At 39.9% G+C, this 23331-nt stretch overlaps 1 protein-coding gene and 1 pseudogene across 1 annotated transcript; both read right to left on the bottom strand.

Moving 5' to 3' along the window:
• Positions 1–222: 222 nt before the first annotated feature.
• Positions 223–13368, bottom strand: DTD2 (D-aminoacyl-tRNA deacylase 2). The gene is made up of 3 exons (XM_037050265.1): positions 13190–13368; positions 7629–7698; positions 223–1946 (listed from the first exon to the last, which is right to left on the bottom strand). The coding sequence occupies exons 1-3, from the start codon at positions 13298–13300 to the stop codon at positions 1621–1623; spliced, it is 507 nt and encodes a 168-aa protein (XP_036906160.1). The 5' UTR covers positions 13301–13368; the 3' UTR covers positions 223–1620.
• On the bottom strand, positions 6127–6807 carry LOC118989932 (60S ribosomal protein L17-like; annotated as a pseudogene).
• Positions 13369–23331: the final 9963 nt, after the last annotated feature.

The following is a 23331-nucleotide window of genomic DNA, read 5'->3' as shown; positions in this document are numbered from 1 at the left end:
TTTAGAGAAAAAGAGAGAGAAATACTGACCCATTGCTCCACCTATCCATCCACTCACCTGTATGTGTCCTGACCAGGGGTCGAACTTGCAACCTTGGCACATTGGGATGACACTCCAACCGACTGAGATACCCAGCCAGGGCAGCAAAATATCTTTTAAAATTATATCAGAGGAGTCTGAAAAAAATGACTTTAACATTTTATTGATTCATTTATTATTTCATTTTTTTTACACATCTTCCTCTCCTGCCTTTGAAAAGTCTACTCAACTAGCTGTCTATCTTTTGTCACTATCTCAGCTTGGGCGTTCATAACAAAGTACTATAAACTAGGTGGCTTAAACAGAAATTTATTTTCTCGGAGTCCTGGAGGTTAGAAGTTTGAGATCAAGGTGGCAGCAAGGTCAGTTTCTGGTCAGGGTTCTTTTCCTGGCTTCCAAGTGGCCCCCTCCTCACTGTATCCTCACACAGAGGGGAGACAGAGAGCAAACTCTCTGGTGTTCCTTCTTATGGGGATGCTAATCCCATTATGACCTCATTAACCCTAATTACTTTCAAAGGGCCCCATCTCCAAACACCATCACGTTGGGGACTTCAACATATAAATTTTGAGGTGGGGAGTGAGCAACAGGCAAGTTCACTAACAGAAAAAATTAAGCTGCCTTCAAATCATTAAGTAGATAAAATGAAAATGAACAAGTGACCTTGTTTTCAAATAATTGCAGTAGAGAAGCTTCCCTTTTTCTTCCCTATCTAATTCAACAACAAAGGAACTTCCTAAAAAATTACCATATAAACTAACACTAGTTTCTTGAAGCAGTAACTTTTAAAAGCGAAAGACAGCCCTGGCTGAGTGGCTCAGTTGGTTGGAGTGGGGAAAAAAGGGAAAACAAAATACGAGACATATATTGTTTTGGTAAAAAACTGAGAAACAGAATATCAACCTATTGGTATGTTAAATAAAAACAACTTTTAATACCTCATACCTGTTCCTATGTCAACTAAACATTCTTAAAATAATTTTAAAACATTTGGATATGCTTGTAAAGTAATATAATACACAGTAACATTTCCATATTACATTCTCATAGATATTAAAAGGAATAATAAGCTTCAGTGTTTCATTCAAAATTTAGAAAACTGAATAGTAAAAACAAAACTGATGAAACTACAATTGGTTTGTGCTAGATTTTCCCCAATTTTGTTATTTTTATTACATACTACATAAATTTAAGGGTATAAGAAATATATATTTTTTGACATGTATTTTTCTTGATTGCACAAAACTCTTCATTGCAAAATAGTTAAAATACAGTTCTCTGCAAACATTTCCACAATGATCATAAAGTAAATAGAAAGCATTTCTCAAAATTTCATGTTGAAGGGTAGGGAAAAGCAGAATGATTAATGACTGAGGTCCAGACTTTACGTGACTAGCAAGGTCATTCAATTAGCAGGCTGCAGAGTTAGGAATGGGACCCAGAATTTCTTGTCTAAAAATGCTGCAGATCAGTTTATTCAAGAAGAAGGGGCAGCAGCAAGGAGGAGGGCTGGGGGGGTGCATCTAAGATAGTCCAGGTCATTTTATACTAGAAAACAGTTGTAGAAGGCGACTTAATTTTTCAAAACTCAATCAGATGTGTGAATGGTCCATTGGTATCCAGCTTTAACACTTGCCTGTTCCCGAAAGTGCCGTGTTCCACCACAACTCCAGCTTCCGCACACTTGCTGTTAGCAGCTAATTCTTTTTCACACAGAGTCACAAATTGGGAATAAAGTTCTAACCCTTCTTCTTTTCCAGAGTTACAGTGATACTGCATGTTTCTTCCTTTCACTTTGCCCCCAAGGGTGGCTTGAGGGATAATCAGAATGCTGCCGGGCAGGTCCAATACAGAGACGTGCTTGCCATTTTCTGTTTCACTTAATTTCACATTTAACAGTGTATTAACTGGGTGGGGAAGAAAGGGAAAACATTTGGAAGTGAACAACAAACAAAGGGAAAAAAAAGAAAACCAACAATTTTCTAGTCAGAAGATCTCATCCTTAAAAATCCAGTTTGTCAGCTCATGCTTTTTACTCAAAGTCTCTATTTAGATCTTAAAAACTGCTTCACTAAGCTGAATGATCTAAGCATGAAATTAAGGCAAATTTCATGCAGAAAATGGCATAATGCTTTAAATGTGATATGGCAGCTAAGACTGCCTAATGAGTAGTTCATCCAAAAAGGACCAAATGAACTGTCAACCAAAACCTGAAAATATTGTTGCCCCAGGGGATACATAGGAAGATCTTGCCTTCTTGTTCCTTTTTACATTTCATAAGCAAAACCATTAGAAAAAGACCAAGATAAATCCTCCACACACCAAATTCTGCTTCATAACAAAGAATATTAAATAAAAATTTAAGTGCATTTATTATTTTAAACTTAGTTGCCTAGTGTTCTGAGACAAAGGTACCAGGTTCAACCCCATTACAAACCAGCTGGTTTTATAATTTTATCATCTCAAAGGCACTATTAATACAGACAAATATAACCTACGGAGAAGAGTAAAGGGGAAAGCAAGAATTATCAGAAATTCATTGTTACTTGGGGGGAAATACTGGGACAGTTGTAATAGTATAAACAATAAAACATTACAAAAAGAAAAGCAGTAACTTTCATTCTGTACATAGACATCCCATCCAAACAAAAATGAACTTGGAGGACCTCAACCAACTTTTTTACTGCGCTAGACTTTTAGCTACAGATCCCAGACCTCGCCATGCTGCTGTCCCACTAGTGTGTGTGACATGAAGGCAGAAGCCAAATTTTAGCGGCTTACACATAAAAGATGTTGGTTAAATTGAATTGAATCTACCGTTTTTATGCATATTTTGTCAACACCAAGCTTTGCACATCTATAGCAGGTACTGAATAAATCTTGGTGAATTAAAAAAAAATAATAAATCCACTATTACAATTGAAAAAAGTAAATCCAAATGTTTAGAGTTACTGATATTATCTTCATAAACATACAATGGTATCATTATTTTTATGGTACTTATGAAATTAATACTCATAGGTAACATGTATCAAAATCACCATAAATATTGATGTCTACCCAAAAATCTAGACTTAGAAAACCTTTGCATCTCAACATTAGCTATTTCCAAAACAATAATCAAAAGAAATGCCTAATATAAATAGCCTGAGGATCTCCCTACCTCTATAATGTGTAACTAGCTTCTGTTTGTAAATAATAGTCCTGAGAAAATAAATGGCAACATAAACTATATATACCTTTCACTCCTGCCCAATAATTAGGTTTGGAAAGGTAAGCTTTCTGGAGGGGTAGTCAATGGTTTCAATTGTCACAGGGTCTATAAAACTATAGTAAGGATTCAGTATGGCTGCCCCACTCCACAAATCAGGGAGTCAACCTGGTAAAACCTACCAAGGTGCCCATCCATTGAATTCCTGAGCTATACACTATCAGTTTTCACTTAACTAACATCTATTTGAAAATATCTCACCCTGGCTGGTGTGGCTCAATAGATCGAGTGCTGGTTTGAGAACCAAAGGATCGCCAGTTTGATTCCCAGCGAGGGCACATGCCTGTGTTGCAGGCCAGGTCCCCAGTAGGGGGTCACATGAAAGGCAATCACACAGTGATGTTTCTCTCCTTCCCTTCCCCCTCTCTAAAAATAAATAAATAATTTTTTTTGGAAAAATGTCTCTAGTATTCTCTATTACAAATAGGACTTGGCTATACAGCCAGGGGTCCTCCTTATTCATTGCTTCTAAGGAAATAGTAACTCTCCAGAGCACTTCATCTCGATGGAACTCATGATCTAGCTATCCTAAGCCTCAGGCCAGTAACAGAGCAGGGAGGTAATTTTGGAATAATAGGCCAGAGCACAATTTATTATACTTCCATACAACTCCCTCTATAGGCTATGACTGAGAATTCAATTAATGCTATATAAATATCAGTATGCAGAAGTAAATATAACATAAATACAAATTGTCAATAAGTAGAATTAAAATGAGATAATGAATGAATGGCATGTTGGAAACTCAAAGATCCTAAGACAGGTTATCGATCAGAATTCTCTAATGATATACACGGGAAGTTAACTTCTGACAGATCCCTGGATTTCAGTCCAGTTATACTGAAGATGAATTGAGGAAGACACAGAACATCTCCATGTTAGCCATGCTATTTTAGACTTTATGGATAACTGGTTTTTATGTTCCCAAGGACACATGATTTGACTGGAAAAGGTCTGAATCCATGTAATTAGTATGAGGTGGGATTTAAGAGAATCCCATCATACTGGCTTACTTTGCCTCCTGGAACAGAGGGAAGTACAAGCTGATGCTATCCTTAATAGATGGACTTCTTTTGTTTATAACTGATACCAGCAGAATGTGATTCTTAACGTCACAGTCCTTCACTGAGAAACATGATATATAAAGCTTTATGTTCGACTATGCATTAAGAGGTAAGGTGAAACAGAAATAGAATCAGAATCATAGATACAGAGAATGTTTTGATGGTTCCCAGAATGGAGGGGTGGTGGTGATGGGCTGGGTGAAAAGGGTGAAGGGATTAACAAGTATAAATTGGTAGTCACATGTGGGGGCAACTTTGCCCACAAAGTACCCTCCGTCTGCCACAGATGAAAGTGAAACTACCAAGACATGATCTGCTTGAGGAGGAGAGGTGGCCAATCTCTCAGAGGAGAAAATCCAGGAGCCCCTTCCTCAATGGCTTTTATTGGGTTGTAATACACAGGAATACAGGTGGTGAGGATCAAACAGTAGATAACACTTCAAAGAAATCTGAGGGCTTAGTCTGAGTCAGTGTCTGTCAGATAAGGGGGTTGCAAAACTTTGGGAGACATACTCATTTCCTGCTCAGACCCTTATCATATGAATGAAAGCACTCTCAGCAAAGCAAGCTCCACAGGACTTTAGGAACTCTTTCTTATGCTCCATCACCCCGGATCCCGCTCTAGCCAGCAAGGGGCTGCACCATCTTCCCCATCATAGGTTTTCAGGCTTACATGGATTAGATCCAGGAAGCACTTCTCCCAGACGGAAATGGGGACTTGGGCTAAGTCAGAATAGCTGGAGGGCGAGGGTCCATCACTCCCTGTTTGTTGCAGCCCCCCGAGTCCTTCCATGATGGCCTCCCAAGTGATTGTGTCTGGCTTAGGTTGCCCCACCTCTGAGGGGTCTTACCTGTCATTGACTAACCGACCAAGCATTGGGGGCTGGGGATGACGCAGAAGCAGCGCTTGCTGCCAGGGACAAGCTTTGTATTCTTAGTGGCTCACAGTCTGGAGGTCACTCACTCAGCCTTATCCATGGGGGGCAGTTATAACTTCTGAAACCAGGCAGAGCAACCGGTTCCCAACAGTTACAGAATAGACATGGGGATATAAAGTACAGCATAGGGAACAGAGTGGCCAGAGACCATATATGCATAACCCATGGACACGGACAATGGTGTGGGGCTTGCCTGAGGGGCTGGGCGGAGGGGGAAAAATTGGGACAACTGAAATAACATAAACAATAAAATATAACTTTAAAAAAGAGAAGAGAGTGTTAAGGAGAACCTCCTCGGTGTTTTTAATTCACCACAATTTATACATGTATTCAAAGTGAACTCAGGAAGACAGTTTTGGAAGCACACAGGATTTAATTACCATAAAACACAATGCAGCTTATGTGGTTGGTTCATTTCATCTTATGATTGAGATCCATTTAAGAATATATAAAAACAACTTAAGTCAATCTTAAATCACAATGACAAAGATTCTCTTTCTGTTATTGAAGATTTCTACTAAACTGTTTTATGTTAATACAGATAGAATTCAAAGCAAAAATACTAGCTCAGAAAAATGAACAGCATGTCCAATTCCCAAGCATTAAGTGCTGATAAGTAATCCTATACACAGGAGCCCTCAATTCACTCTCTCTAAGCTCCCTACTCCCCCCAGATTCAAATTTTAAACCATTATAGTTAGTTACTTGCTTTCCCTCCTCACCTACCGTAGGTCCCTTTTTAAGCCTATAACATTCCTCTAGGAGTTTTAGCCTTTAGTCTATGCTGTTTGTTCATTCATTCATTCATATTAGTATTTATTTTATGCTGGGCCATAAGCTTTTGGTTTTTGTTTCTTCAATTTCTTCTCGGATATTTTCTTCTGTGCAACCTCCTCTTCTGGTTTAGGAACAATCGGAACAATCTGCCTTTTTTTTAGTAAGTGTCCTCTCAATGCAGCAGGGCAGGTTCATGTGCGGGTTAACCGCCCATGGGCTCTGTAAGTACTATACCGCATCTCGGGAGCTCTGTTCACCTGGATGTGCTCAATGACCAGAGAATCTACATCTAAACCCTTCAGTTCAGTTACTCTTTGCATTTTAAGCATGTGTAGCAAAAATTCAGCACTCTTTGTGGGCCACTGACCCTGTGTCTGGCCCCACTGTTTGGCCTGGGCACACGTACCACCTCCACTACTGTACCGATGGAATGGGACACACTGCTTCTTTATAGTGACATCTTTCAGATATTTCGTAGCTTTTCGAATATGCCTATCTTTGATGGCCTGCACAGTTTCACGAGTGTTCTTAAAGTGAACACGAAGATCTGAACCTGTTGATTTGCATGATTTTGTGGGGTTTTCTGGGTCAAGTGATAGCAAACCATTTTCAGAGGTCACCTATGGCCACTTCCAGGAAGGGCAGTCCACGCTGTTCTTCACTGGGCTATTTACCTTGGGTTCCACTACTTCAAGCTCTTTTAGGTTACTTTCTGCATGATTCAACTATCCATTTGTCTAATTTATATCTTATTAATCAAACTAATGGCTACTGTGCCATATTAACCTATCTCCAATTTTATGGATAGAGCCATTATGGTGGGCTTTTGGGGGGATGTGATCATTATATCAAATACTATCTTGAGACAGTTATGGTTTAATATGGTACATCTGATACCTATGTAATCATCACAAGGAATGTTATGGACTATGCTATGGACTATCCAGTACACTGGAAAGCTGCAGACAGGTAAATTATTGTTCAAAGATGCTTTCTCTATCCCTGGATGAGGTGTGGATGTGATGTCACTAAGCTTGGTTCAAGAATCAGGGGAATCATATATATACATACACATTTCCTACCAAGAAATACATAATGGGTTAATGTAAATTCTTCCATAATAACGATGCCAACTTGAACTGTCCAGATTTGAAGGGGCCCACATCTTACAGATTCAGCGTCACCTACATGTCCCTGTCTGTTATGGACTCTGGGAGATACGAAAACTATATTAAGAAATGCAGCATCTGTTTCTCCCCATGTGGCCACCCTGCTTCCAATAATTTTCTGTATCCTTGTCTGAATCTCAGTGTGTTGTGTGTGTGTGTATACACTCTTTTAAACCATTCTATAAGCCATCTGAAATGCTGCAGATATTTTAAAAGAATTTTACCATACTTGTTTACTTTAAACTTTGGAACAGGCAAACAGCTAAGCCAACAACAGTACAGAGTTAAGTCATTTACAACTTACCCCTTCTGAAAATTTACCTACTATTGCTACACATTCTCACTCAAAAAAGAAACATCAAATACATACCCATTTTGGGAAGAAGTTCCTTATCAGCTCCCTTGAAAAAGCACACATAGATCACCAATCCTTTCTGGACCTGTGATAAATCACCACAGTAAACTCAGATTAGGAAAAAAACTTCCATATAGAGACACAAAAGTAAATGAGTAAAATTTCACAACTGCTACAGATGCAAAGATTAAAGGCAAAGGAAAAGAGTTAAGTTTTTACAATACTGATTTCTTAAATATGTGTGAAAACAAAGTCTTTTTCACTATTAAATCTCCTCAATTATCATTTCTTTCAAAAATTAAGTTGAAAATACAGCCAACAGCAGTGAAGGTTCTACCTTCAAACATTTACTTCTAATCAATACCCTTAGACTGTGAACTAGCTTCCTTCCCTCCTCGTAGTAAGAAACATTTACTTTGCAGGGCCCCATTTACCCAACACCAAATGACTTCGCATTATATCTCATGTGGCTGAAGACACCATTGCTATTCCTCCTGATTCATTTACTTGCAGATCATGAAAACAAGGGTCTGATTTTATTTCAGTAAACTCCAAGAAATCTTCCAATTATTTTCTGTTATTGTAAAGGCTTTAAATAAACATATTTCTTAGGCCTTGGAAATTGCATTTATGATACTAAGTTCAACATCACAAGGTTGTCTGTAACTGAGAATGTAAGCTGATTCACTTTATATAATTACTTGGATATTTCTTTTTTTTTTTTCAAGATTTTATTTATTTATTTATATTTAGAGGGGAAGGAGAGAGGGAGAGAAACATCAATGTATGGTTGCCTTTCGTGCGTCCCCTGCTGGTAGTTGGCCTGCAAGGAACCAGCCTGCAACCCAGGCATGTGCCCTGACTGGGAATCGAACCACGATCCTCTGGTTCGCAGGCCCACACTCAATCCACTGAGCTACACCAGCCAGGGATGTACTTGGATATTTCTTTATTAGCTCCTGTAGGATAGGGACTATATGGAAAAAAGACACTTGATAAATGAGTTTGATTTTGCTGCTTAGTAAATCATTAAGTTTTTTAATACTATAGATTAACCCTTTTGAGTCCAACAGCTATTAGGAAGATTAAATGATTAAATACTTGTAAGGTGCTTAAAATAGTACCTGGTTCATAGTAAGAGCTATACATGTGTTCATTAAATGAGTATGTAAAAATAAACTTAAAGTCTGGAACATAAAATATTTTAATTCCCAAAACACTTTACAGACTGTTTATATATACATAATAAGAATTTTTTTTTACCTGTTGGTTGGATTTAAGTTTTACTGTATCTTATAGGATCTACGTGTTACCTACATTGTGTTCTATGTAAATACAACTGTGGTTCTGCTCTCGCACCTGATTTACCAGGAAAAGAAGTAATTTTTTAAAAGTGCAATTGTCCTTCTGGAACAGACAACAGCCTCCAGTGCACACTCATAAGGAGCTGGCAGGCTGAATGACCGTATCCACACCCCTGTCCCAGGCTCTCCCCTCAGATTGCTTCAATAGGGCCCACATCTCAGGCATATTTTCTTTTAGTTTATTCTAGTAACAGATTTTAAATTGACCCTCTTCAAATCCCCCTCTTCATGTCAGAATCGCTTTCCTTTGTAGCTTCATTTGGTGTAAAACACCTTAAATATATAGAACACTATAGATAATTCTCATTGTAGCTTAAAAAATTCACCTCCCCAAAAGAAAAACATTAGCCTGTAACATCAAAGCTCTAAATAAGTGATTTTTAACTATTTTCATCTCACGGCGCACAAAAAACTATTAAAATTCTGCCCCATACCAAAAAATACATTTTCTGCCAATGTGCCATAAAAAAAAGGTATAATTTTCATTCATTCACACCGAATGGCTATTGTTGTGTTGGCTATTGTCACTTTTTAATTTGACCATCTAAGGGAAAGGAGGTTGGTTGGTGCACCTGACTAAATTAAATAGTCAGCCACTGCATGTTATGAAAGGTCTTGCAGCACACTGGTTGAAAACTGCTGCTCTAAACGAAGGAAAGTAAAACACAAAAAACCACCTTCAAATCTCTAACAATTAAAACATGTTAAATTAGAACTTTTGATAATAAAACAGGGGAGAGGATGTTTGAGAATTTACTTTCTATCTCTTTATGCTAATTTAACCATGTGTAGGAGTGAAAAACAGAGCTTTGAAATTGCTTTTTTAAAAAATATATTTTATAGATTATGCTTACAGTTGTCCCATTTTTTCTCCCCTTTATTTCCTTTTGACCTATACCAACCCCCACCATCATTCCCCAACCTTAGTTCATGTCCATGGGTCATATATATAAGTTCTTTGGCTTCTCCATTTCCCATACTATTAACCTCCCCCTGTCGATTTTCTACCTACTATTTATGTTTCTTATTCCATCTACCTTTTCCTCCATTCTTCCCCATCCCTTTCCCTGTTGATAACCCTCCATGTAATCCCTATTTCTGTGAAACTGTTTCTCCTCTAGTTGTTTGCTTAGTTCGTTTTTTCAGGTTTTGTTGATAGTTGTGAGTTTGTTGTCATTTTACTGTTCATAGTTTTGACATTCTTTTTCTTAGATAAGTCCCTCTAACATTTCATATAATAAGAGCTTGGTGATGATGAACTCCTTTAACTTGACCTTATCTGGGAAGTACTTTATCTGCCCTTCCTTCTAAATGATAGCTTTGCTCGATAGAGTCATCTTGGATGTAGGTCCTTGCCTTTCATGACTTGAAATACTTCTTTCCAGCCCCTTCTTGCCTACAAGGTTTCTTTGGAGAAATCAGCTGACAGTCTTATGGGTACTCCTTTGTAAGTAACTGTCTCCTTTTCTCTTACTGCTTTTTAAAAAAGATTTTTATTTATTTATCTTTAGAGGGGAAGGGAAGGAGAGAGGGAGAGAAACATCAATGTATGGTTGCCTCTCATGTGTCCCCTGCTGGGAACTGGCCTGCAACCCAGGTATGTGCCCTGACTGGGAATTAAACCTCGATCCTTTGGTTTGCAGACCCACGCTCAATCCATTGACCTACACCAGTCAGGGCTCTCTTGCTGCTTTTAAGATTCTCTCCTTATCTTTAATCTTGGCTAATGTAATTATGATGTACCTCGATGTGTGCCTCCTTGGGTCCAACTTCTTTGGGACTCTCTGAGCTTCCCAGACTTCCTGGAAGTCTATTTCCTTTACCAGATTGGGGATGTTCTCCCTCTTTGTTTTTAAATAAGTTTTTGATTTCTTGCTCTTTCTCTTCTCCTTCTGACATCCTTATGTTTCAGAAGTTGGAATGTTTAAAGATCTCCTGGAGGTTCCTAAGCCTCTCGTTTTTTGAATTGCTGTTTCTTCATTCTGTTCTGGTTGAATGTTTCTTTATTCCTTCTGTTCTAAACTGTTGATTTGAGTTCTGGTTTCCTTCCTGTCGCTGTTGGTTCCTTATACTTTTTCCTTTCACTTTTTCCTTTATTTTTCAGCCATACTCAACCATTTCTGTGAGCATCCTGATTACCAATATTTTGAACTGTGCAATGATAGGTTGGCTATCTCTTCATTGATTAGTTCTATTTTTTTCTGGAGCTTTGATCTGTTCTTTCATTTGAGCCATATTATATGTATTTTGTTCCCGTGTGCCTGTTACATGGTAAATGACAGAGCCTTAGGTATTTGCCAGGGTGAGGCAACCCACGTTGCTTCATTGTGGCGTTGTATGTGGGGCAGGGGGTCCAAGAAGGAACAATACCACTTGCTCAGCTCTTTGCCAGCTTTCAGTCACTTGCCCCACTACCCACAAGCAAATTGGGCCCTTCTGGTGCTGATTCCTAGATGGTTGGTTTTATGTACATTCTAGGACCCTGTGGGTCGTTCCAGCGAACTCTCCTGTGAGGTCGGGAGCTTCTCCCGCTGCCTCAACCTCCACAGGTTTTTTAGTCAGAAGTTTTGAGAATTTATTTCCTTGCACTGGAACCCTGGGTTGCGTGGTCTGTCTCTCTCCCAGTTGTTCCTCCCAGTTTATCTGCACGCAAATGTCGGACCACCTGCTCTGCCACCATCGCCTCGCCCAGTCCAACGGCTGCTGGCTTGCCATGAGTCCTCTCCACCTTGGCTGCCCCTCTCCACCCCTCCTACCAGTCTGAGTGAATGTTTCTTAGCTCCTTGGTTGTCACACTTCCATACAGTTCAATTTTCTGGCAGGTCTGGTTACTTTTTGTTTTTAAATTTGTTGCCCTTCTTTTGGTTGTATGAAGAAGCAAAGTGCATCTACCTATGCCTCCATCTTGGCTGGAATAGCTTGGCTCTAAAATAGCTTTTAAAATTATAAATGAAGATTGATAGTTTGAAAGCCTGCTAAAACATTTGTGACTTTGCCTAAGGAAATGTGGCATGAAGAATATAAAAAGACAAAGAGGCATGGAAAAAATCTCAAAGATTAACAAGTTTGGGATTTACTGTCCCATGAGGCAACTGTAAAAATAGGCAGTTCTGTAGATAAGATGGCAAATATAGGAAGAATAAAATTTCAACATAAGGAAGAGGAATCAAGAACTTTAAAAAGGCTAGTAAGAACATAAGAATTTTTCATAAAGAAAATGGGAGGGAAAATATAGGAATGTTTATGCTTTTATTTCCAAGTTACCAGAGGGTAACAGATTCTGGTATAAGAATAATCACCCACATCATAGTTTATGGATAGTATTTAAAATAATGACTATGACTGTGTTAAGGAATGTTAGATCTGGGACCAAATTCTCACAGATGAGTGTATGTGATGCTCCTACATTCACTAGGACTTACAAAAATCTTAATTATGAACTAGCATTCTTCCTCATTTCATCTTACTCCAAAAATAAGTCAGGGGCCTCAAATAACATCTTGTTTTTGCAAAAGTGGGGGCAGGTTTTCTCAAAAAGGCAAATATGCAAGCAGAAGAAAATCATATTGGTGTAAACGTTTTAAATTCTTTGGAGGAAATGTGTTCTATAACACAATGTTATTGTAACAGCAGCCTTTGTTTCTATTTGGAAATAAGTCAAACTTTTAAAAGTTCCTTGACAAAAGAATTGTTTCTTGGAAAATCTAATTTCTCCGTTGACCCAGGTGCAGTCAACCTTAACAGAGAAATCAAGTCAAAACAGGACTGACCACTCGCAATACATCAACCCACTAGCTCCACCCAAGCATAGCAATCGAAGGGTGTGCCACAGCCTTTAGGCTCTTTTAAGCCAGAGATCCGAGGCAATTAGGTCTAAAGTCTGCCCAGCTCCGGCAAACAGATGGTGAGAGGAAGTTCAAATTCCCTAGGTGCCAAGCAGGGAACATGCCCTTTCTCTGGAGGAATAAATCAGAGGGAGAAGGAGTGGGTCTGGTGGGGCAGGGCTGAGACAAAGACAGGCAGGCCATCGTGGGCAGCTTTGGGCAGACTGGCCAGAAGTCCCGGGCCACCCACAGCGCGTGCTTAGTGCCGTGCGGCCGACTCCAAGGAAGACGCGGGGAAGGGGGGCGGGGATAGGAACCAGTCTCCGACACAAGGCGGAAAGAATCGCCCCTGCGCCGGAGGATAACTGGAGCGCAGAGCCGACGTTACCTCCACCCACTGGGCCGCGGAGTCCCCCTCGGCAGGGCGCACTTGCAGCCGAGCGTGCAGGCACTGCTGGAGGAGCGCCCGGGCCTGAGGTGTCCGGCCGCTTTCAGCCATGGTTCGAGCCCCGCGGCAATCTCAAGGGTTCAGGCCGCACGCCACGCAGGATCTGTCCTCAGAGCGCAGAGAAAATGACGCACCACGGGGTGGAGGGACCTTCTAGTCGCTGGTTGCCCGGCCCCTATGAGGGCGGGGCCTCTGCTCGGCTCTCAGGTGATGACTAATGTGCAGTTTTCTAAGACAACTTAGTAACCCGTAAATAGAGCCTACCTACCTCCGTAGTAGGTGCTTGGTGTGTATTTTTAAACGAGTGAAAAGTCTTATTGGATCTGTTTGATACACAACTTTTAAAGAAACATTTTTCGGCTCAGGAAGCTTAAATTTCCTGACAAAAAATTTTTAATCTGCTTTAATATTTTGCGTATTATAAGGATAAGTAGATAGAATGAATCGACCAACTCACACAATGTAAGCAGAAATGAAACCAAAAGTTGTAACTCTTTCAAAATTGTTCACACCCCGAACAATGAAACAATGCTGCCTCCTCTGTCAGGAATGCTGTAAATTATTCTGATCCCGCAGTTGTGGAAAGGTTACGGAATGCTACGTGAATACACATTGGACCTCAATCCTTTAGAAAACATCTTCGCTGAAAATACTCTTATCCAAGAAAATGTGTGGTTGTTAACTTTTAAACCTGCTACTAATACAAAAAATAAAATGACATCGACATATTCATAGGCACACAGTGGTGTTAAATTCTGTGATATGTTTCCTTCAAGTAGATATTAGAATGTAAAGAAAATTACACAGGGACTTGATTTTGTTTCCTGCGCATCATATTCTTTGAACAACCACCAGAGTGGCATTATTTTTCTATGGAGTTGTAGGGTTCAGATGAGGGATGATAATGTTACCCAGACTGCATTACCCAGGTCATGGATTTGGGCTGTAGGCACAATATGTCTATACATTGGCATCTGTTTTAGAAGATGACATCACTGACAGTGTTGTTGTCCATACAAAGTAGTGTGACTGAAGAAAGTTATCCACGCATAATTAATGGTCCTTTCTAATAAAATCGAAGTTGCCCGTTTGCTGGTTATCTTGCAGCTGCCGTGCACTTTTTGTAAAAACAAAAAGCAAGATCTCACATTATCTCTGCTGCATTGCAGGCACTGATATTGTAAACTTTTTTTGATATTTGTAAAGCACAGACGAATTGCATTGTCTGCACCTGTATGTCATTACTGTAACTATTGAGTCTTTTTTCTCTTTCACTCCCAGGCTCAAGTTTTAGAGGGCAGGAAGGACCTTCGACATAGAGGCCCTTAGCCTTGACCTAAAATAAGAGAACTTTGATGTCCGTTTGTATATGGGTGCAGGAGTTAGGCAGTTCTTTTGAAAATTGGGTGGGAAATCTTTCCTGTGAATAGATAGAGTCTGGTTGATAATGGTTAGTGTCCTATAGGTCACCAATTACTTTAAACATTCCTTCCTGTTGGGTAGGGATCTCCTGGACATTAGGTAGCAGAGCAATAGTTTGTGGCTCACTTATTCTTTCATTCTAACTGCAGAGGGCAGTAGAGAGTAAGCACCAGAGAGAAAGTAGAATTTCTTTTCTGTATTTTATTTATTTTTTAAACATCAGGCCTCACTCCACAAAGAATTTAAGAAGGCAAAACATACATGCACTAAAACAGTAAAATGTTAGGAATAAACAAAGTAAAATTTTTGTCAATAAATTTCAATGAGAGAAATTAAAAACAAGTAAGATTGGTTCTCTAGAGTTCTGAGATGATTACAGTATGTAGCAAAGTTTTCACACAAACGTAACTAATTTTGTTACAAAACATTATGTTCATCATATGCAATGTTGATACGGAGCATGTTGTACACTGTCCTTCAAGTTAGAAGTCAAAGGCAAACCACAGCATTAAGGACGGAAGAAGTGGTTCACTGGAATATAGACAGTTTTGTCTCTCAAGCATAAAAGAACTTACTGACTGGGTAGGAATAGTTCTCTCAGCTCTACAATGATGACAGGGGACCATATGTGTAGTGGGTTATTTATGAATGCATTCTAGGCCCTCTGAGATGGTACAACAGTTTATTTAGAGTTGTTTTAAGTTGTCTAATTAATTCAAGTTGACTGTCCCACATTTTAACATTCAAAAATATTTCACAAATATGGAAAATTTGAGAACCACTTCTAAAAGATCCTTTACAATTATTGCTAGGCTTCCTGGTTGTAAAGCAGAAAGGGAAGAGAAAGGAACTATATTGTGTTTCATAGTCCTCAGAGTAAGCAGAGGTTTTCCTAAGACTTTGCTCTAAAAGGAGCCTCTTACCTGAGACCTTATATAGGGGTATGCTAATCTGTTAGAAGTACCACTGGAAGAGGTAGATGTTTTATTTTAGGGCAGGCTGGAAGAACTCTAGCCCCTCACTTCAAAGCGCAGAGACTTATTTTTTTCATTGCATATGGGGGTGATCAAATTCCGAGAAACTGGTTCATGCTAATGAAAATGCACATGTATTGGGGTAGAACCAGAATACTAAGGTATTCATTTGTAATTAAGAAATGTTGCTGTGACTGGAGTAGAAATTTTGGCCTTGATCAGCACATTTTCCCCTGTGGTCAAGCATGGGATACTAGGTCATATTTAGAAATCTCTTTGCTAATTTACTATGAGAGAGAGACACTCTTTTACAAGGCATCTGAAACTAAGGTGTAAAAGACCCCTGTGAATCCTGGCTTCAAGACACTTGCCACATGCACTAAGGCTGAAGAAAGAGTAAACAAACAGTTTTAAATAAGGGCCTACAGGCGAGTGCTCCAAACCACAGCCAAACATTTTGTCCCGGAGCCTCCTTTGACGGAGGCAGATACTGAAGCCACAAAGGTTAATTCAGCTGAAGCCCCTTCATATGGAAACATGAGTCCTCTGAACCAGACAGTCCCCACCTAAGAGCTGAGTCCGTCTTTAACGTGAATAGTTTGCACAATCAGGCAGGGGGTGGAATTTAGTTTGGAACTTTGTATTGATTGTTCTTTTGTTCAATTTGTTTTTGTAAATTCTTACTTTATTACTGCACCATTTGCTGGTCTGTTGCTGAGGTAACATACCATGGCAAAAGCTTTTTACTCTAAAGCAATGTTGTATATATTTGGCAGTCTACAGGACTTCTCAGGCCAGGCTGATTAATTATATTGATCTTTGGGTTATTTTTCAGTTCCTAGTATTGTGATAACTTAGCAAAGCATTGCATAACCTTTTAAATATTTGTCTACTTCTGTTGGCTGTTTTGGCAAGTCAGGCCATCTTGTTGTAAGGGCTTTTTATAATCTGGATGCCTGCAGGCTTTGTAAGTAAAAATTGTGAAATATTTTAATTAATTAATTTACTTTTAAAATATGTTTTATTGATTATGCTATCACAGTTGTCCCATTTCCTCCCTTTATTCCCCTTGGCCCTACACACCCCCTCCCACCCACATTCCCTGCCTTTGGTTCATGTCCATGGGTCACATATATAAGTTCTCAAGAGGTTGGCTTCTAGATTTCCCATACTATTCTTAACCTCCCTTGTCTATCTTCTACCTTCCATTTATGCTACTTATTCTGTGTACCTCTTCTCTCTTCTCCCCCTCCCACTCACACACTGATAATCCTCCATGTGATTCCCGTTTCTGTGATTCTTTTCCTATTCTAGTTGTTTCCTTACTTTGCTTTTGCTTTTGATTTTGGTTCAGTTGTTAATAACTGTGAGTTTGTTGTCATTTTACTGTTCATAGTTTGATCTTCTTTTTCTTAGATAAGTCCCTCTAACATTTCATATAATAAGAGCTTGGTGATGATGAACTCCTTTAACTTGACCTTATCTGGGAAGTACTTTATCTGCCCTTCCTTCTAAATGATAGCTTTGCTCGATAGAGTCATCTTGGATGTAGGTCCTTGCCTTTCATGACTTGGAATACTTCTTTCCAGCCACCTTCTTGCCTGCAAGATTTGTTTTGGGAAATCAGTTGATAGTCTAATGGGAACTCCTTTGTAGGTAACTGTCTCCTTTTCTCTTGCTGCTTCTAGGATTCTCTCCTTTCTTTAATCTTGGCTAATGTAACTATGATGTTCCTTGGTGTGTTCCTTCTTGGGTCCAACTTCTTTGGGACTCTCTGAGCTTCCCAGACTTCCTGGAAGTCTATTTCCTTTACCAGATTGGGGATGTTCTCCTTCATTGTTTTCAAATAAGTTTTCAAGTTCTTGCTCTTCCTCTTTTCCTTCTGGTACCCCTGTGATTTGGATGTTGGATTTTTTAAAGATGTCCTAGAGGTTCCTAAGCTTCTCCTCATTTTTTTTTGAATTCTTGTTTCTTCATTCTGTTCTGGTTAAATATTTGTTTCTTCCTTCTGGTCCAAACCATTGATTTGAATCCGGGTTTCCTTCCCATCACTATTGGTTCCTGTACCCTTCATTTTTCATCTCCTTTGCAACCATATTCAACCAATTCTGTGAGCATCCTGATTACCAGTACTTTGAACTGTGCATCTGATAAGTTGGCTATCTCTTTGTCACTTAGTTGTCTTTTTTCTGGAGCTTTGATCTGTTCTTTCATTTGGGCCTTTTTTTTTTTTTTGTCTCAGTGTGTAGTAAGGGGTGGAGCCTTAGATGTTCACCAGGGCAGGGCGACCCAGGTTGGTATGATGTGGTGCTGTATGTGGGGCAGGGGTCAATGCCACTTGCTCTGCCCTCTGCCGGTTTTCAGTCACTTCCCCTGCTACCCACAAGCAAATTGGGCCTTTCTGGTACTGATTCCCAGGTGGGTCGGCTTGTGTACATTCTAAGACCCTGTGGGTCTCTCCAACAAACTCCTCTGAGGCTGGGAGTTTCTCCCACTGCTGCCTCAACCCCCACTGGTGTTTTCAATCAGAGGTTTGAGGCTTTATTTGCCTGCACTGAAACTCTGGGTTGCCCGGTCTGTCTTGCTCCGCAGTTCTTCCTCCCAGTTTATCTGCGCATGAATGTGGGATATGTACTGCCCAGTACTCCATCAACCACCTCGCTGAGTCCGCCAGCCACCTCCTTGCTAGCCCTAGTCCTCCAGCTGCAGCCCTTCTGTGAGGCCTCTTCACCCAGCTGCCTGGCTCTGCCCCTCCTACCGGTCTGGACGAATGTTTCTTCTTTAACTCCTTGTTTGTCAGCCTTCCATACGGTTTGATTTGCTGTCAGTTCTGGGTTTTTTTTGTTTTTTAATTTGTTGTTGTCCTTCTTTTGGTTGTGTGAGGAGAAACGGTGTGTCTACCTATGCCTCCATCTTGGCTAAAAGTCAAAATTGTGAAGTATTTGAAAGTGGGCGAGAGATTTCTAGATATTCTTTTAATGGAATGCTAACACCCCTGGGGATTTCCTGGCCATATAGGGCTGTAAGGATTTGTCTTTGACTAGGCTGTCTTACAACTCTGTAGAGATAGAAGTTAACTTTTTTTAACCCTGATAGTAAGCGTATTGTTCCCGTTCATAAAAATGTAAAATTTGATTATTACCTAGTGCATATTGATTGATTTTGTGACTTTGTTTCAAAAGGATTTTATTTACTTATTTTTAGAGAGAGGGTAAGGGAGAGAGAAAGAGAGGGAGAGGAACATCGATGTGCAGTTGCCTCCCACTCGCCCCTCATTAGGGACCCAGCCTGCAACCCAGGCATGTGTCCTGACTGGGAATCAAACTGGCAGCCCTTTGGTGTGTAGGCTGGTGCTCAATGCACTGAGTCACACTAACCAGGGTATGACTTTTGAATTCATTTGTAAATTCATCTCAGCCTTCTTTAACTGACTAGAAATGTATAGCACCTTGAGTTCTCTCTTTTTAAGTAAGTTTTAAATTTTAGGGTAGATTTAGATTTATAGAAAAGTTACAAAGATGGTGCAGAAAGTAGAGTTTCCATATACCCCTCACCCAATTTCTCCTATTATTAACATCTCAAATTCCCCTGGTGTGTGTTTATCACACTAAGGAACAAGCACAGTTATAATAATTAAACTCCATACTTTATTCAGATCTCATTAGTTTTTCTCTAAATTCTTTTTCTGGATCCCATTATATTTAGTAACCATGTTTCCTTAGGCTGTGATAGTTTCTCAGACATTCCTTCTTTTTAATGATCTTGACAGTTTTGAGGATTATTGGTCAGGAGTATTGCAGGATGCTCCCCTATTAGAATTTTATGATTTCCCTGTGATTGGCCTGAAGGGAGTAGCCAGACTCTTTCTTTAGAAAGATTGTGGAATCCAGAGATAAAGACTTATATAGACCCTTAAGAGAAGGCATTGAACTCTTCTCGACCTTTTGGCTAAGATCAAATGAAGAGAGAGCACTGACCTGCCAAGATGCATGGCCAGCTACAGGGGACCCTTTAGCAAGGGAGCTAGGGAAATAAATAACTGACCCGGTTCTTCATCTTCCATCCATTTCCTGCCAGAGCTCTCCATTGGCAAAACCCAACCAGAAGCCAGGAAGCATGCCCCAGCCTACAGGGCAGAAATCAGGGTGAAGAATACTTAAATGTGGATCTGGAAGACAGACAAAAGTTATCTGGCACACTAACTGAAGAGGTCATGAAGGTCACCATGGAGACTCCTTTGTCATCTTTTTGTTGGAAGATGGCAGCTGGGAAGACAGAGAGAGATAGCTGTAGTTAACATTTCTAATGGAAATCCTCAATTTCTCCAAAAGTTTAGAGAGGTGAAGTTTGACTTAGTGACTTATCAGTGTGAGATGAGTCAAGGTCCTTTTGGTCACTGGGGATGTGGCAAGACATCAGAGGAGAATGGTTGCTGGGTCCCTAGCAGTGGTGAAAAGGTCCCTACACAGTTCACCTTGCCTGGCAGAAAAGGGTGGAGCCACTGACGTCCAGGGGACTTGGCAGACTGGAGTAAGAAGCATGTTAGGCAACCGCTAAGGACCTAAGTCCTTACAGCTTTCCTGGAATCTTTTGGACTATCGGGGAAGAGACTTGAAATTGGATTTGATTTGATACAGAAAAACAGAATAAGTTATTTTAATTGTCTTTGAGTATTGTAACTAACTTTATCCTGACTCCAGCAGGGTGTAAATTAATAGAGATTTCAATAATGAATTGTTCATATATACCTCATTCTTCAATTTCTTTGCTTGAGAGGAAAAGGAAAAGCAGTTATCCGGTGGCAGCCTCCTGACTGTTTGCTCTTTTTGGCAAGTGAAGTGAAAGAAATACAGTAGCTGATCAGCAAGCTTGAAGAAGGACGTTCTAAAGATGTCACAAATAGAGAAAATTCCAACTCCAGAATTAATTAATAATGGCATGCATGTATTTACCCAATTGTTTATAAACATTTATGAATTATACCAGACACCAAGCCAGGGGCTGGAAATATATGAAAAACAAGATGCTGTTCTTACTCTCAGGGAGCTCAGAATTTAGTGAAGAGATGAGGAAAACAATGAGAAGCATTAGCAAAACTGTTTCTTTTCCACCATTGTGATTTTTACTTTCCCATAGCAGAGGTGTCCCACAGGCCACATGCGTCCCAGGATGGCTACGAATGCGACCCAACACAAAATCATAAACTTACTTAAAACATTGTGTGATTTTTTTTTATGTGATTACATGTTGCAGTGTATTTAAGGTGTGGCCCAAGACAACTCTTCTTCTTCCAGGATGGCCCAGAGATGCTAAAAGGTTGAACAACCCTGCAGAAAAAGGACAGGAGTAGGAAGCGGAGCCACCTCCTGGAAAGCCTGAACTAAACTAAACAGATGACTGGCCTTAACTGGAGAGAAGAGATCTGTGGTCCAAACCAGATTTCAGGTTTGGACTACATTGAGACATTTTTTTCCTTAGTCACCAACTGACTCTCTCTTCATAAATACTGTATTTTTCAGACCACAATACACACGTTGGTTATAAAGGAGGAAAATAGAAAAAAATTTTGAAGCAAAAAATGTGGTAGAATATTTAATAACATAAATAACATAATATTTCATCAATGTAAATGTAAAGCTACATTTGGACTATAAGACACACCCCTATTCCTCCCAAATTTGGGAGAAAAGTGCATCTTATAGTCTGAAAAATACGGTACCTCTGTGTTTTTCTCTTGTATAACACTTCCCCAACACAGTAAGTCTTCCCTTAACATTGTCGATAGGTTCTTTGACTTTAAGCAAAACAATGTTCAGAGAAACCAATTTCACCATGAGCTAATTGACATAAAGAAGAGTTCTATTCCAATGGCATCGCATCAATGTTATAATGAAATGATGTTGTTATAGGACCTGCTGTACACATATTAAGCTGTCTTCAGGGTCTCCAAAATTCACTTGAGGCTTGACCTCCAATTCAGCAAAGGTTTCCTTGCTCTAGGCCACAATCAAAAGCAATATCCTAAATACTGTATTTAGCTGCACTCTGCTGGGTGTGAAGCTGATTAAAGTAATTCCCATTAACTTGTGAATGAAACTTAACCATCTTAAGCGGTCTATTTGCATTTTAATAGCAGTCCCTTAACACAAATTAATCTCTAATTGGTAGAATGTGTGAGAGTTACTTTTCGTGAGAAGGAGAGGGAATTACTCCTTAATTCTCTAAGTTTAAAATAGTTGCCATGCTCAGAGTCTTTGGATTCTCACCTCCCAGGCACTCCTCACACAATGCAATTCTGCTTCTCTTGCAGAAGCAAATCACTCAGAAAAGCTTGATTAAATTCAGTGGACACCATCTTCTGAATAGCTTTTATATTTGGGGAAATTCCCACATTGTGAGTATCCTGTTTCCTCCCACATGGAAATCAGACCTCCGTTCCCCAGGCCCCTCTGCAGGGAGGGTGCTGGCATGCTTGTTAGATACCCTCATGCAAAATTACACTCGCAAGTGAGTGATGTGAATAAACAGTCTCTGCATGGGGCTTCCATTCTCCTGACGTTGGTGCTGGCAGAGCTTTTAGACACAGGAGGGTTTAAGACCTGATGTGGAAGTGGCATTGGTGGCAGTAGCAGTTGCACGAAACCGAATTGCTGGTATTTTGGCCTCAGTGGCGGCAGCACCAGAGGTTGGTACCATTTGTTAAAATAAGGAACAACAGTGACAGATTCCTGATCTAGACAGTTCTGAGGCATGTCTAGGGCACAGTTCCTGGGGCCGTAGCCGAGAATGCTTGTCCAGTCATCCTAATAGTTCTGTGAACTACTTAATATCCTTTAATAAATCAGTTTTTGGTTAAGCCAGCCAGAATGAAATCTACTGTTTGCAACCAAGTCTTCTAATTGATAGCCCTCCTAAACATTCCCTTCTTCCTTTGCTTCAGAACCAACAGAATTTACGGGACAGGACTCTCTGCTTTTCTCCATCGCCACTTCTACGTTCTTAGTTCAGGCCTCACCACCTGTTAACTGCAGCACTATCCCATTTGATCCCCCACCCCCCAGTTTTCACCTCTCCGTGATGACAGCCAGGGTGGTCTTTCTAAAATACAATTTTAATTCTATGACTCTTTGGCTTACGACCCTTCAGTGGCTCCCTAATGGCCTCAGGAAAGAGTCTAGGATCAAGTCCAAACTCCTTAGCAGAGGCGTTTGGAATCTAGGCCTGGCTGACTTTTCTAGCTCATCTTGGCTATGCCTGTTCCTTATACCTATTCTCCAATCATACTCTTTTCTTGCTCTGGACCAGCAGTGATGGGTCCTCTGGGATTCTGTTAGAAATTCAGAATCTCAGCTCTACTCTAGACTTACTGAACCAGAATCAGCATTTTAACAAACCATTATATGGTTCCTATGCATATTCAAGCTTCATTAGTGCTGCTTTACAGCACTGTACCCCCTTCTTCTCTGGCACTTTTACGTATTCTGCTTCCTCTGTTGTACTATTCTTCCCCATCTTTATGCATCCAGGGGTGTCAAACTTATTTTCACCGAGGTCCACATCAGCCTTGCGGTTGCCATCAAAGGGCCAAATATAATTTTAGAACTGTATAAATGTAACTACTTCTTTTTTTTAAAGATTTTATTTATATTTATCTTTAGAGGGGAAGGGAAGGAGAGAAGTATCAAT

Source organism: Sturnira hondurensis, unplaced genomic scaffold (assembly GCF_014824575.4).
Source record: "Sturnira hondurensis isolate 20B ecotype Veracruz unplaced genomic scaffold, ASM1482457v3 Scaffold0006655, whole genome shotgun sequence".
Taxonomy (NCBI): Eukaryota; Metazoa; Chordata; class Mammalia; order Chiroptera; family Phyllostomidae; genus Sturnira; species Sturnira hondurensis.
Note: the sequence above shows the minus strand (reverse complement) of the source record. Positions and strands in the feature narration are given on the sequence as shown.

Coding starts and splice junctions, on each gene's coding strand:
- DTD2 (XM_037050265.1), bottom strand. CDS start 13,300: ATGGCTGAAAGCGGCCGGACACCTCAGGCCCGGGCGCTCCTCCAGCAG. Junction 7,699..13,189: donor CCGCGGCCCAGTGGGTGGAG/GTAACGTCGGCT, acceptor GATTTATCACAG/GTCCAGAAAGGATTGGTGAT. Junction 1,947..7,628: donor GGAACTTCTTCCCAAAATGG/GTATGTATTTGA, acceptor TTCCCCACCCAG/TTAATACACTGTTAAATGTG.